The sequence below is a fragment of the Anolis carolinensis genome, chromosome 4 (assembly GCF_035594765.1).
Source record: "Anolis carolinensis isolate JA03-04 chromosome 4, rAnoCar3.1.pri, whole genome shotgun sequence".
Lineage (NCBI taxonomy): Eukaryota > Metazoa > Chordata > Lepidosauria > Squamata > Dactyloidae > Anolis > Anolis carolinensis.
Genome location: NC_085844.1, coordinates 14,738,955 through 14,755,260, shown reverse-complemented (window position 1 = coordinate 14,755,260; position 16,306 = coordinate 14,738,955). Strand labels below are relative to the sequence as shown.

The 16,306-nt window shown below is 37.0% G+C and overlaps 1 protein-coding gene across 4 annotated transcripts in view; it reads right to left on the bottom strand.

Annotated features, from left to right (window-relative positions):
• Positions 1 to 16,306, bottom strand: part of asap1 (ArfGAP with SH3 domain, ankyrin repeat and PH domain 1) — a 168,192-nt gene that overhangs the window by 10,054 nt on the left and 141,832 nt on the right. For 3 of the 4 annotated variants that reach the window (XM_008108201.3, XM_062980025.1, XM_062980027.1), the window contains 6 exons: positions 15,668 to 15,735; positions 14,945 to 15,052; positions 12,838 to 13,069; positions 9,114 to 9,284; positions 1,979 to 2,045; positions 1,304 to 1,359 (listed from right to left, as the gene is read on the bottom strand). In XM_008108201.3, coding sequence (XP_008106408.1) covers positions 1,304 to 1,359; positions 1,979 to 2,045; positions 9,114 to 9,284; positions 12,838 to 13,069; positions 14,945 to 15,052; positions 15,668 to 15,735 — 702 coding nt within the window. The remainder of the gene's footprint in view (positions 1 to 1,303; positions 1,360 to 1,978; positions 2,046 to 9,113; positions 9,285 to 12,837; positions 13,070 to 14,944; positions 15,053 to 15,667; positions 15,736 to 16,306) is intronic. The other variant, XM_062980026.1, reaches the window with a different exon arrangement.

Below are 16,306 nucleotides of genomic sequence, written 5' to 3'. Positions count from 1 at the left end.
ATGAGTGTGAGAAACTTGCTAGTGTCCCATGCATAGACCATTGTTTGTCTACATGTTGCAGTAGCTGCCTGCCAAATGAGGGTTAGCAAAAGCATAATTATTCAATATGTAATACTTTACAAAGGTGAAGACTGATTTCTTGAGATCTGCCTGGCAGATGTTTACCAGAAGGCAAGGGAATGAGGGTACTGATGGAAAGGGAATGAGCAACCATTTTACCAGGTAAAAAAGATCCAGAAGACTCGTTTATTAATTCCTATTCCCAAAGCACCGAGGATCCAACAACAACAGCAACAACAAAAAATGCCCTTTTAGTATTACTTCAGCCTTCCTAACTTCAGTTACTTTTAAGGCAGATTTCTTATCTGTGGCATAAACCAAAGAGAAGGCAAGAGCAAAACCAGGAGGATCCACAAGGGGGATCTGTAGTACAGACATCACCTTTTTAGTAAGGTTTTGTTTTATCATGAAATCAATAGGAAAAAGGATGCATAATGGAGAAGTACTACTTGGTGAAACACTCTGTGTTCCCTGTGAGAGATTAGAAACTTAGGTACAGATAAACAAATGAGATTCAGGGCCTCAATTGACCTTTTTAATTGCTTTTTTTTTTTAAAGAAGGGGATATCTTCTCTCTGAAAGAACTGGATAGGGGGGATTCTGCTCTTCTTCATTCCCCAAGAGCTCTCCATTTTAAGTGGGAGGGGATAGATTACTATCTCCATGTTGATCACTAAAGAAATATCAGACTCAAAGTTTGACTCAGATGGGACAACAATTCACTGTATTTGTGTTTCTTTACAGGGGCTTTGCCTTAAAAATAAGGTATGTTTTAAAAATAAAGCCTTATCTGTTACAGTTAAAGATGGCCGGCTGGCAGGCAAAATTAGAGTGATAGGCAGCAAAGAGAATGGTTTTTCCCCCATCAGAAGTTTCTCTTCAAACAGCTGTACCATTTTTGCCTATCAGGGCAAGAGGTCCATCCTTCTCAGGATGTTCTCGCCCTCACGGCTGGGAAAGGTGTAACTTGTTGCTCCTGAAAACTTACAAAGCATTTGAGCATCATTTCTTCTTCCCACTGACCACTATCTGTAACAATTCTTCCATGTGCATTTCCAAGAGTGAGCACAAACCAGTGGGCAATGGACAAACAAGGAGTGCACTTGGAAAAATGAGAGTTCCTGAGATTTAGAGATCCTATCAATTAAAAGCATTCCCTTTTAGACTACATGATTCAGTTGTGTAAGCCATTTTAAATTAGCTCTGTACACATGCATGCTCATACACATTGTAAATCCCTTACCTTTCTGAGGTAGTTTTGGAAGAACCCTTGGGCCTAGTGCAGTCTTAGCAGTTCCACTGTTGACAAACAGATGCACAAAATGTATAATAAAAGCTCAGAACGTCTCATCAACATTATCAATACATTTCTCACATACTGGAAATCACCAAGATACTGGAGTTGCTTTAATCATACAGTATATATTTTGTTGTATATATTCTGTGTATATAGGTTTTTGTCTATTTTTCTTGCATGGCAGGGTTAGACTAGATGGCCCATGTGGGTTCTTCTGATTCTATATTCAAGAGTCAACAGTCTGCACGTCTGCTCAAAAAAAGATTTAATATTATATTTTGACATGTCCAAATAATTTATTGCAAAACCAAAATCTGAATGGAGCTAAAAAAAATACAAGAGCTAAACAATGTTGGCTTTTCAGATCCTGAAGGATTTTAGCTGCAAATTTGTCCTGTGTAATCTATTCAAGGGTAATTAATAATATGTACAAAAACATAAACTCCATATTAGGAGCTCTTACACATGTAGTGGGAGCCAGCATGGTGTAGTGGTCCGAGTGTTGGACTACGAGACCAGTATCAAATCTTGGATCATAGATATCTACTTGCTGACTTTGAGTGAATCATACATTCTGAGCCCTAGAAAACCCAATTAAAGACATAAAATAAAAATTCTTACCTAGATTGTTGAGACATCCCCTCAAACTTGTTTACAGCCTTCGAAGCTGGGGGACCCAAATCATTACCTAGGAATTTTAAAAAGCTGAATAAATCTTTTTATGGAAAATGGACACAATGGCAAATGAAAGCAGAAATAGTAGGTAGCTTCTGTAGTAAGAAATGTACCTAAATTTTTAAGATATTGACCCAAATCCTCCATCATGGTCTATATTACATAATTTTGTGTACACCGAGCCACATAACAGAAGCACAGAGAAACCCAATTAGTGGACTGTGACGATGTATATCGGGACTCTGGCAAGAATGATGCACCTTGGCACTCCCCAGCTGGTGTCTTGATGCACAATGGTCCACACTGACATCTTCCCAATGCAGTAACATGATAGGAGCTACATCTTAGAGCTGGACATTATACAACTGCCCAAGTTCATTGAAGAAAATGTAAGGCCCTAACAGTATTCGGGCCATAATGATTTCAAGCTATATGGCACAAACAATATATAGTAAGGTGTTCTTATGGAATATCAATTTGATTAATTACAAGTCAGATTTCTACTCGAGGAAGAATATTACAAAGGAAACAGTAAGTCAATGACAACCAGCCTTCTAAAGAGCACAGCTTTATTTTACTGCTCCACTAGAAGTTTCATATTTGGAAGATACTAAGAACACACACCTTTTGTGAAAACCTTTAACTGTGACACCTCCTGTTAGATTTCCTAAAACTTATTCAGATGCCTCCTTGCTTAGAAATATGATAGAGGTAACAAGATGCCACCAGAGTTCTAACTTGCTCTCCAAAATTGCCTCAGATGGCCTAAGAGTATAACCCATCCATAAGATGATGTTAGGAAAAACGAAAGACAATTTTAATATATCTATGAGCTTTGGTGAGGTCAGAAAGGATGGAATTTGTAAGAGAGCTGAAAACACAAGATAAAAGGAATAGGAAAGGTCTAAACTAGGAGGAAAATTTATATATATATATATATATATATATATACACACACACACACACACACACACACACACACACATACTAGCTGTGCCTGGCCACGCGTTGCTGTGGCGAAGTATGGTGGTATGGGAAATAAAGTATTGAGGAATTGGTGGTAGTTAAGGTAAAGGGTAAAGGTTTTCCCCTGTAGAGTAAAATCTCACCTATCCAACATTCGCTTATCCAATGTTCTGGATTATCCAACGCAGTCTGCCTTTTAGTAGTCAATGTTTTTGTAGTCAGTGTTTTAAATTCATTGTGATATTTTGGTGGTAAATTTGTAAATACAGTAATTACTACATAGCATTACTGCGCATGGAACTACTTTTTCTGTCAAATTTGTTGTATTGTTGATGTTTTGGTGCTTAATTTGTATAATGATTACCTAATTTGATGTTTAATCGGCTTTTCCTGAATCCCTTATTATCCAACGTTCTGCCGGCCTGTTTATGTTGGATGAGTGAGACTGTACCGTATATTTATAATCTTATATTATCTGCTTAGAACTGGATTATATGAGGCCCCTTCTACACAGCTGGATAAAATGCACACTGAAGTGGATTATATGGAAGTGTGGGGTCAAGTTAATCCAGTTCAAAGCAGATAATATAAGATTATAAATGGGTTATATAGCTGTGTGGAAGGGTCTTGAGTCTACACTGCCATATAATCCAGTTCAAATCTGCTAATCTGTAGTTTATAGGCAATGGAGAAGAGGCCTAAGTGAGGCCTAACTGTGCCTGTCCCCTGGGCTGAGTGGGTTGCTAGGAGACGAAGTGGGCGGAGCTTAGCCTTTTAACTGGCAGCAATTGGATAAAAACATTTATTCCTCTCCCTCTAATTAGGATTTTATTTTTATTTTCTTTTTGTTTTATGAACGCAGAGGCATGGATGAAGGGTTGTGCTGCCAAGTTTAGTGTTTCTGGGATGTGTAGTTTTGTTGTTTTGTCCTAGGCCGAAATTTCATTACCCATATATATACACACACACACACACACACACACACATACATATATTAGAAGCTACTAATCTACATTAAAATTTCCTTCAAAATGATGTGTTATCTCAAGGGATTCTCTCAGTTTGGTAAGTAAATGTGAGCAGATGAGTACAGAACCAAAAGGAATGAGGTTTCCTCTTCTCTATTCTTGTCATTTCAAATTCTGCCTCCTTAGCCAATAGGCTGATAGTAGGGGGACAGATCCCTGTTGAAAAGTTTACTAACAGAGAACTTCCAAAACTAGTGTTGTTTTATGTTTAAATTATTTCTCAGGTTTCTGTTTTATAGGCCTGTTTTATTGGAAACCACACTGAGTCCCTCCCTGGGGAGATAGGGTGGGATACAAATAAAGTTGTTGTTGTTATCATTATTATTGACACAAAGACATTGTATGACACAGCAAACAAGATATATATGCTGGATTTTGTATCACAAAATCACAAGTCAAACACTTCCGAAGTGTTTAGGACTGTGTGATGCATTTTTGGATGATGCGTGCAGATCCCAGTAAGGTGGCCTTTTGCAGTTGACAGATCATACTTTTGTCAATGTTTATTGTTTCCAAATGCCAGCTGAGATCTTTTGGCACGGACCCAGTGTGCAGATTACCACCGGGACCACCTGTACTGGTTTATGCCAGAGCCTTTGCAGTTCGATTTTGAAGTCCTGATAATGGCTGAGTAATTTGATGATGATTATGATGATGATGATGATGATGATGATGATGATGATGAAACTGGGTAGAGAGCTGCAAGTGGCCTGAAGGGTCTACATTACTCAACATCTTCTAATTCTTCAAAGTGCAGCACTGATGAAAATCCAGTTTTAGTTTAGTCGAAGAGCCATTAAGAATGCAGAGATTTCCTAAGCAGACTGTAAAGTGGTTTAATTTCTGTTCATGTCCTAACATTTCCCATTTTCCATATAATTGTAAGTTTCAATTCAGGTACTAGCTGTTATGCTATTTAATTTATAGATGTCCCAAACAAGAGAGGCAAAGCCAAGCATCTATGACAAGGAGGACACATTTTTTAAAAGACAAACCAGCTTGGTGAACAAGAGACTATGCAAGGTGATCCCATTTGCCATGCAACAATTGATTGCTGACACATGAAAAACGGGGCACAATGTAATATTTGGCTGTGTCAGAGGGAAAGGTAACACAAATAACAAATGTGTCATTTCTGTTGTTAACTTGGTCACAGGCTTAAAAGCATATTTACCACTATTTTACTCATTTAAATTTTTAGTGTTTTGCATGATGTTTTAAAGGTTTTTTCTTAAGTTAATACAAATGTAGACATTTAAATAAATCAAACAGCATCACTTGGAACAAGCCAGAAACCATTGTACTTCAGTGAGGAACATTATTGTTTGATTGTGTTATAAAACATTACTTTGAATGGCCAGACATATATTTCCTTATCATTAATTTCACCTGTTGTCATATCTATGTAAATTTTAATCTATAAGAATTGCTCATAATCATCAGAAGAATACAATTTTGACCAGTGAACTGATATAATCTTCATTCATATTCAGCTATCCTTGTATTTCAGACTTCCTCAATTTTTGAAATCATCTCATACATATTAAGTTTCAAAGATGCTATACAATTCCTGATTCTATCTTTCTACATGCTGAACTCAAGTCTTTTAAAATCAAATCTAATATATAAAGTTTTTCATTTCTCTAAAAATGTTGGCACTGGAGTTAAACACATTATATTTGAATGTGTCATTCAAGTGATTCCACTTTTTTTAGAACTAAGGGTAATGGGTTTAAAAATAATCATTTCAGGAAAACATACTGCACAAAAATATTACATCATTTCAGGAAAATGTAACAACAACAACAACAACAACAACAACAACCACCACCGTATCCCTGAAGGGTCTGGGGCAACTTACACATGGCACAAAGTGTCAGAACCAAAACATGAAATACAACACAATTTAAAAATACAGTTGAATAAAACATATAAACATATTAAACAATAACTTAAAACTCAATTAAAACAGCGCTCATCAACCAATGGTGATAAGCTACTGTAAACATAAGCAGGCTGTAAATGATCGGACAGGGAATGGGATAAGTGCAAAGCTGTTACAGCACAGTACGGTACATTAAATGTACTTGGTCAATGACACAGAAAAATCTGCTGTCATCCGCTCTTTCAGGAATGTAAAATGCTAACTGTACAAACTATGAATATTAGAACATTTCAGATTGACTATAAGAACAGCATGGCACAGTTTGGTTAAGATAATCACTCGGAGATTGAAATTTCAGGAAAAAGTAACTTTAATTCTCTGAACTATGGTCTGCCAACACAAACTCTAGGTTGTCCTGCGCCTGCGCAAAACTAAGCAAAGTGATTTCAGTAATAGACCTGTCCACTCTCCAGCACAGATGAATCAATATTCCTGCTCTTTCTGTCAATTTCTGTATGTTACAAAGCATAGGAGAGGATAGAAACAAAATGACCAAGCTATCTGCAGCCAGGACGTGAGTTGGTTGTGTGAGTTCATAGATAACTACTCAAAGAACCACAATTACAGGTAAGTAACCTGTTCTTTTTCTTGGTTACTGTGACTTACACATATGGGTCAATTGCAAGCTATATGGAGGATATGAGTGTGTAAGTTCCATGTAGTCATGAGAGGACATCCAGGGAGATAAAGGTTGGCATGCCCCTTTAGAAATGCTTTCACCTGTGGGTGGAAAAACCATGAAGAAGCTACTGGAGACATGGACGAGGCAGAAATCACAAACATATGAATTGTTAACTTTAGGAAGTCGTCCACCTGGATGGTACATTGAGTTAAGTTACATCCATGTAAAAACAAAAATCAATGAATATATAAATAGCTTTTCTAATGAATTATTTCCTGGAAATCTCCAAGAGGGTGTTGAACACTAAGTTTAAGACAGCAGATGAGGCCCATTATGAGACACAAACTGCAAAAATCAGGATGTCTGATGAAACCTTGCTGAAACCTTACTGTGTCAGAAGATTCCAAGACAATGAGAGATAATATATCTTCTAGTTAGTGAGAGACAGAATGTGAATAATGACTAACGAGGACACCATAGAATGACAAGAATGCAGGAAGCGAGGCATTCTTGTAATTTCAATCCTTCATCAGTAACAGGAAACAAGGGAAGCAATATGGTTCATTTCCTTCCCAATGGCAAAGGAAGGCATCTACCAATAATTTTTGTCATGTGGAGTAAAACGTTCAAATTAACAGTCAAAGGGTGAGTTCGAGCTGGTTTTTGAAGATACAACCAAAGGAAGATGTGAGGTAGATACTAAGGCTTATGCAGTTAAGACTGAAAGCAGGGGGTCCAGATTAGACATAGGCAGCAAGTTATCACCCAGAGGAAAATGTAGTATCATTGTCCATGGAGGAATCCATGGTTATTTTGATCTGCACATTTATGAGGGCTGTCACAAAAATCACCTATTTGCTTCTTGGGAAGTCTAGTCAGGGTCTACTTATGGCTAGTTTGATGACCATAAAATCTCCACTACGTGGGAAACTACGAACTTCATGGTAAAAGAGGAGGCTTTAGATGTCTTGGTGAAAAGTTTGAATCAATGAAAATAAATCACCAAGAATAAGAAAGTGCAAGGCTGAGGACCTACATCCCAATAATAGAGAAAAGCAGAAGTGGTGGCCTCTAGGGGAGAACAGATGTCAACCCTACTAAACAGAGTTTGGGTCTTTGACAATGCAAAGACAAACCCAGGCTCTCATCCTATGAGTACACTGCTATGAAGTAGACATAATCTAAAGAAATGGACAGTGCACACTGAACACTTTCTAACACATCCTCAGTTCTATTAAAGGAAACTCTAGGGCTTGAGGAACACTAAGCCATGCATCCAATGGCTCTGAATGAATCAATGTAATATCAGTCTGATGACAATGATCTCTTATTGTTTTTCTTGTCATGTGTACAGAATGCTTTGCAGTTTTTCACATTTTTGAGAAATAGGATCTGAGACTATCAAGAGTTGAGACTGGAGTATAAATGAAGCACCCAGGATGAAAATTACTGAAGATAGAGTCCTGGGAAGCTTTTAAGACAAGACTGCTCTTGAACCTATTACTTTGTGGACATGGCTGAGACAGAAGCAACACCTGCTGAAAAAGACTTTTATGCTTCAAAACCTTCAGATGCTAAATATGATTCTTCAGTTTGTAGTGCTTCCGTGTTTCAACAATGTAAATGAACATCATTTTAGGAAATCTTACCCTTGCAATACCACATTTTTTTGAAAAAATCATTTCAGGGGCCAAGAACAATAAAATTAGATGCTGTGGGTTCCAATACCCACAGAAATGTCAAAGGATAAAAAATTACAAAAGACAAAAGGACAACCTCTGAATTGTAGCAGTACAGGAGAGAAGAGGTGCTTCAATGAACTGCTACTGCAGCAGATGACAGAACGAAAATGAGGGAAAGAGTGGAAAGACTGATGCATGTCAGTAGGGACTGAGGTGGGGCTATCATCAAAAATCACTTTCCTTATCTCTAGATGTTTCCAACATACTCTGCAAACAAGCAGAAGAACCCATATTTTTGAGCCTCAGTGACCACAAAAAACTAAAATCATACAACTCTTCACTGATGACTGAACTAGTCTTTATAACAAATAGAGAATTCATAGTCACCCAACTTTGGGTTAACAGGATATCATGTTTAAGAGTTGTTACTCAATTGTGGTTCACACAAATACTATGGAGAACCAACTATGCTTCCAAGATTCCATGTGTAACAAAGAACCAGGGCTTAGAGCTGCTTATTTGTTTCCTTTCTCTATCTGGAGGGCTTCTGGAGGTCAAGCACTGATTAATGAATGTTTGCCGCTTTGATGATCATGCCAAACTACAGCATATACCCTAATTTCTAAATTTCAAAGTACCAGAATTTTATTTTCCAATATGCTGGCCAATAGTGTGTTAATTCATACATCATGTCAAATCATTGCCCTTTCTTAATCATGATTTTGTGTAAAGTCAAAGTGACTTGTTATGAATAGCCTGAATATCAATATCAGAAAGAAAAGTGCATATTTGCCCACATTACATGAGACTTGTCTTTACTCAGTATTTTAAAACTCACCCCAAGGAATTTGGCCCTTATTCTGGGGTCCATGAGGTAGTGGGCTTGGTGGGTCAGAGAGGGTTCTTTTGTGTCCAGGGGGTGGGGGTGGGGGCCTCTTCTTAGACAGAGTTGAGCTGCCACTAGTGGTTTGAGTGCTTAAAGGAAGGGTTGATGGAGGAACAGATGGACCTGTAAAATTAAATAAACATCTCATGTACACAAGGCAGGGTTAAAACTAAAGTATCACAGAAGGAACTCAAAATAACACCACAGACAGGTTTAGTGAAGGACTGAAAAACAGTGTGACATTCAGAATATTGGTAAAATTAACAAGAGACACTGCAAGCCTTTCTAGCCAATGGAAGTACTTTGAATAAAGCAGTCCACATATACATATATAAAGACATCCTTAGTATATCAGGCAAAGCAATCACAAAGGGAATCTTGGTTTCATGTTTGAGACAACAGGCAAAGCTTTCATTATTGGAAATATTACAGATCCAAACTTAGTCATATTTAATGGAGACCGGGGGTGAGATTCATGAAATCTGTGGTCTGCATGCAACCTTCCAAAGGCCTTTTGCAGCATTGTCTGGGCTCTCTATAGAATGTTTCCCTTGTAATGGGAGGAAAAATTTGTTGCCACTCCTAGTAGCTTCCAGGGGTGTCAGTTCTTCTCAGCAAGCTATGTTCCCTTCCATCACCTTTCTAAAGTGTAAGCAGGTATTTCTGCAAAGCCATAATGAACATCCAGCCACTGCCACTACATCTCCTGATGATCCAAAGGGCAGGAAATTAATTCCTGAACTTTTGTAACTTGTCCATCCAATTCAGATTCAACAGAATCAATAAGACTTAAGCAAAACTACCTTAAGTTCCATTGATTTCAACTGGTGTCCTTTAAGCATGACTAAGTCTGGATCCAACCCCACATGCTTATGCATTTCAGTATTACAAATTATAAATCTAATTTACAATAGTTTTAATTCCACACATTTCAAAACTGGAAGGACAGGAAAAACCCAAAAGTCTGAATGTCAGCTCTAGCCATGAACTCACCAATTAACACTAGTAATACAGGTCTGCTAAATAACCACAAAACAATGTACAGTGCTGAATATTTCACTTTGAAGAGGGTTGTTTTCAAAAAGTGGGATTTAAGTATTTTAAACAAATGAAATAGAATCATAAAAGAAGTAGTAAATATAATTATTGTCATTAAATGTATTAAATCTACTGTTTTATTATTCATATAAGAAATGGATAAAGTTTTATGCTCAAAAGGAAACATAAATTAGCACAGAAAAAAATGTAATTATTTTGAATTCTGATTTACAATTTAAATTACCATATACTAGATCAAAACATTATCACTTTGGAATGTGGATAAATAGTATAATTACATATTTTAAAAAATGAAAACAGATCCCTGAATCTGAAAGTGGGAGATACAAATGATGATTAGCAAATGGATCTTGCTAAAGTTAGAAAATGGCTTTGAATGAGTACAAATACAAATGCTTGTTTTGAGTTAAGAAGACCTATACAATATATTGGTCAAGAATGGGCCTATATAACAAATTCTACAGTTGGTTCAGTAATTGTCCTGCCAAAGTGCAATTCGTGAGTTGTTAAAAGATTTAACCCTTGTAGATACTGTAGTTTTTAATAAAGTGAGAATTCTTATTTCATTTCCACATTTTAATGGCACAAGGCAATACAGCTGTGCCTGTTAGATCATACGTGTCAGCTTGATGTGAACAGCATTCTCTACATTCAAGAAATGTGTCTCATTTATGGGAGCAGGGGAGTAAAAAAAAAAAGAACCATTTTAAAACCTATGTCTCAGAATTCACCATGGTTTAGTGACTCCACACATTTAGTGACAAAATACATGCATTTCTCATGTGCTCTATATTCCTCTTTCATGCATGGATGCCTCCTCCTTTTCCTAATTGGTTTTTAATCATAAATTGCTGTGATGTCTAAGTCATACACATTCTGACTCACAGTAACTAGAACTGTCTGCAAACATTAAGGTGGTTTCTAAGACCCAGCCACCAGAAGTTCATCCCCTCCTCAAAGGGGTTTTAGAAGATGCTTCTAGATTTGGCATATATCTCATTGGAATATCAGATGGTGAGGAACATCAGAGGAACAACTTCTCTGGATCCAATTCATCATTTGTAAACTATTTGAAATGATGGATCTAGTGCCAATACAATTCTGATGACACCAAAACCAAACACATGTTCGGAATTGACCAAAGCTACTCTGCATGTTCTTTGTTGTATAAAATTCTCTGCCAGCTTCTAGAACCTGATCCACGATTATTACAGCCTCATAAACACACCACAGGCTGATATAGACAAACTTTAACAATATCGCAAGGGGAACGCCAATGCAATATCAACAAACTAATCTGCAAGAACATTGTTACGTTCTTCCACCATTTACACAAAATGAGTACAAATGCAATGAAACATGCCGTATCTTTTATAACAAACACAAATTTCTCAACAAACTGCACGATAAACTAAATAACTTTACCCCAAATGAGGTGACAGAAGCCAGTCATGGGGACCACAGTACATTCGAACTTCAACTAGGGAACAATGAGGTCAACTTGGATAAAACTCTCACCACAGCTGAAACACCATACAGGCTGTAAAATCTACAGGTAAATAATACTATCATAGTAATTCATATGCCATGTCTTACATGCCAAGTAACATGCAGCCCAATTCTACACAAACCTAGCCTGGAATAAGCCCAGGTGAGCTCATTCCAAAGCAAACGTGCAGAGGATTTCAGTCTTAGAATGTTCAACTCTGCAAGAAAAAAAATGTGTTGGTATTAACATTTCAATTGCTCTTGCAAGCTAAAAAAAAAAAAACAAAAAAAAAACAATGCTTCTGCTTTGTACATGGCAGAGTGATCGAGCTAGCATTTCCCGAGACTATATTTAGTGGATTATCCTCTTAATTTGCAAGCCAATCTATCTACAATAAATATTCCCAACCTCTCGCAAATAAGGAAATATTTTGCATAATATTGAATATGCCACCTGTATTGTAAAATAAGTTTTTTGAAAAATAATACCGAATGACCATTCCTGAGAACAGTATTCCAGAGTTGTTGTGCCATAAAAGGAGGTCATATTTCCAATACAGGTAACACCTATCACAATGCTGAAGGTCTACCAATGTGATTCACAATGTATTTGGCCAAAGCAATGGCATTTATACTTTTGCTTAGAACACAGAAAACACAGAAGAGAAGCTTCTAGAGCTCAAAAGCTCTAGAACTCTCTTCCTGAAGAGGTTAGATTAAAACCCTCCTTGTCTTACTGCGGGCAGCTGGAAACTATTTTGCATTAAAAGTAATTTGAAGACTGAATGCTCAAGGCTTTGCACAATGAACTGTATTGTTTATTGTTGTTTTCTTTTTAATGGCTATGATTCGATACAGTAACTATAAAACCCGATTTTCAGAATTTATGATCAAAGTCCAATTCTACTACAGAAGGAAAAATTGCAAGAGAAAAAAGTTGGCTGTTTGAACTTTCAAACATAATTTGAGTGGGACTATTTTCTTCCTGATTATTTTAAGCAGATTGACAAAAAATTCAGTTGAGCATTGCAAGAAGCTGAAATACAACAGATAGTTAACAGAAATAAAAAAATTCAAATGAAACTAGAAAAGATTACAAGAAATGTTTAAAATACAATTCACATCATACCTTTGCCAGCATTTCTGGGAGGAAGTGGAGGGGCATCTGCTGCTGTTGGAGACGTTGTGGAGTCCATGCTTGAAGTGACAAAAATCTGATTGGGAAAAGCTCCATAGGAGAGTCTCTGCTTGTCCTTTGGAGTGCTAAGACCAGGAAGAGCCATTTTATCTTGGGGAGAAATACTGGAAGAATGGCAGAAGCTTTGTGGTCTAGGAGAACGCTCCTTCTTGATTGGGCTAGGCTGTGGGGAAATTTAAAATACTTAGTATAACATGTGGTATTAACAGAAATATTTTAATGCTATATCTTCTCACTGCTAAAGGAAATCTAAAACTGTAATCCATTCAAAGGATGTGAAAATGTCATGAAAAAGCGACAGATGCCCAAGGAGTAATTAGGCAAGACTGTCCTTGTTGACTTCAATGAACATTGTGGCCACTTGAGTACACATCCTATTATGTGAGGAAATTTACTTTCATTAGTGAATTATGGAAAACTGGGCAGTTTGCCCATGCCTGCTATTGAGAATTCTACAAAACACAGTCCTAGTCCGAATGCTTTTCTACACCAATAAAGATGTTTTGAGTGGTCATCAGAGAGTTTGGAGTTGGGTGTCATCAGTATCTAAGATGATACTCAGTAGTACTTCTCCATTACGTATGAATTAAGTTGGATTGTGTACAAAAGTGGGTCAGTACCTACAGGCAGCTATTATGTAATCCTGGAAGGACTATAGGTCCTGTGGGGTTGGTGGTTTTAGTGATGGGGCTGCCCAACTCCTACAAGTGCATACTCTGGGGATGCTATTACATTCCTCTCTGCCAGAGGACTCAAATTACCTATCTAGTTTGGGCATTTTTGACTGTTATATCATTTGAACTGTGAACACTTTTTAAAGGTTCTTACTGTAAATTTTTGAAAATGAAAAACAGTACGCAAATACTGGAAATACATAATAACAAGAGTATCCATCAGTCATTATCATTGTTTCAACTTATTGGCCAATTTCCTGACTTTTAAATTAAAATCTGCATTTCTTCAATTTTTTTATTATTGTGACTCTGCTTCTGCACTTCCTTCTCCTGTCTTTTCCCACTCTCTCTCCCTAAGCAAACCTGTGGATGTTCATTTATAACTGTAGAAATAATAATAATAATAATAATAATAATAATAATAATAATAATAATAATAATAACAATGATAATTTTATTTTAATACCCCGCCACCATCTCCCCAGAGGCACTCAGGGCGGCTTACAGATATAAAACAAGCATACAATGGTATCAAATACAAAAAACACACAAATAAAATTAAAAGGCACAAAATAAAATCACAATAATTGTAAGACACATTTTAAAACACAGCGATGAAATCATAAGATGAACTGGGCAAAGTGCACTGAGTGAAACTTGTAAACATGAAGGACGTTAAGGTGCTATAAGATCATGGGGGAGAACCTTAAACTGGGTGAACCCTGTGGCTATGTCGAAGAGTTAACCAACAGGTACAACTGGCCAGAAGTAACCGCTAGTATGAGGGTTTAACGTACAATGGGCGGTACTTATTCAAAAGCCTGTGTGAAGAGCCAGGTTTTCAGGCTCTTCCTGAACACTTCCAAGGTGGCAGCTTGCCTAATTTCCCTGGGGAGCGCATTCCAGAGCTGGGGAGCCACCATGGAGAAGGCCCTCTCCCTCGTCCCCACCAACCGCACTTGTGACGGTGCCGGAAGCGAGAGGAGGGCCTCCCCCGACGAACGAAGAGATTGTGGGGGTTCGTAGGGGGAGATGCAGTCAGAAAGGTAAGTGGGTCCCAAACCGTTCAGAGCTTTGTAGGTCAACACCTGCACCTTGAATTGGGTCCGGAAAGTAAACGGCAGCCTGATGTTAAGTATGATGACCACCTGATTGAAACGTATTCCCAACTTTAGTTGAATTAGAAGATGAATGAAATACAGCATACCTGACTGCTGTTCAAATGGCAAAGAGAGGTACGTTATCAGATGAAGGGAACAGCGCTTATCTGAATTCTCTAACTGAAAGATCAGGGCAGGATGATGAAGTGTGAAATAATCACAAAATTCCAAACTGGACTAATGTGACCCAAGATTCCTATTTACCTTGTCATCCAAGTCATCATCACTTTCATCAATTTCCTCCTGGCGAAGATTCCACTCATACTCTACATGGACATGTGGATTTAGCTTTCCTGTTTTGGCCTGAGAAAGCTGAAGAAATTAAATTTAAAATATTGATGTTATGTTTGTCCTTTTTTAAAACAAACATTTTGTTCTTTTCAGAGGCAGTCAAACCAGATCAAAGTTTATGGTATGCCTGCTTTACCAACCCACATGGTTTATACATTCAATCATAAACACAAACTCTAAATACTTGTAATAAAGCAATATAATCAACACAAACTAAAACACACAAATAACTATTCCCTCTCAAAATACAGTTCTTAAGGAACATGTGGGAAACAATTTCTGAGCTTCATAGAGTTAGGAAAACGTATTTGTTTATGAGCCAAGGACCATGACGAACTGTAAAGACATTATGAGAACCTAAGAGGCTCTGCATTTCGATAAAGCAGCTCATACGATTTGCATGACAAACAGTCTTCTTACATGACTTCATGCTTTTTAAAATGCAAATGCAGAATTCAACGGGTTTTTTTTTTGCTAGAAATCAAATACTAGCAGACCTCTTATATATTGCACAAGGCTTTTAGTTAAACACCACCCATACAGCTCAAGAAACTTATTTTGCGTAGAAGAATTTTCAGTTTCTTTTCCCACCTCTAGTCTAGTCCTGACACCTGAACCCAACACCTTTTCTCTTACCAGGTCTTCACACTGGATAGCTCTCAATTTCTTTGCAATATCCATGGCTGTTTCTCCAGCTTGGTTTACTATAAAATTTAAATAATAATTGTATTAATAAGTCAAATTATTCTCCAAAATACTGTAATATATATTGCTGTGCTCAATTTATCAAAGACTGAAAACCATTTCTAAATTTTGTAAAAAGATAGAGGAAAATGTTTTTAAAGAAGGCTTCATAATTTAATCTGTCAGAATCTTTGTAAGGAATGTATAAATAATAACTATCATGCTAGAAGGAAGAAGAGAAAAATACTGTAATAGGAAGGAAGAATATGACTGTACGTGACTGTCTAATCCAAAGAACGAGATATCACTACAATGGGGTGGTTGGGAGGAGGGAATGACAGTCAAGTACAATCATTATATAGATCTTAGGAAATACTGCACTGGTTCATGTATATATTTTCTATTTTTAAATGCGTATATTTATCAAAAAGAACAATAATACAAATTTATATATATATGTATAGATTTGTATTGTCGTTCTTTTGAAAAAAATATGCAAATTTAAACATAAAAAACAAAAAAATCATACAATTGACATGTACACTGAAAATACTATCATTAAGTAACCTCCGTCCCCACATTTTAACTTAT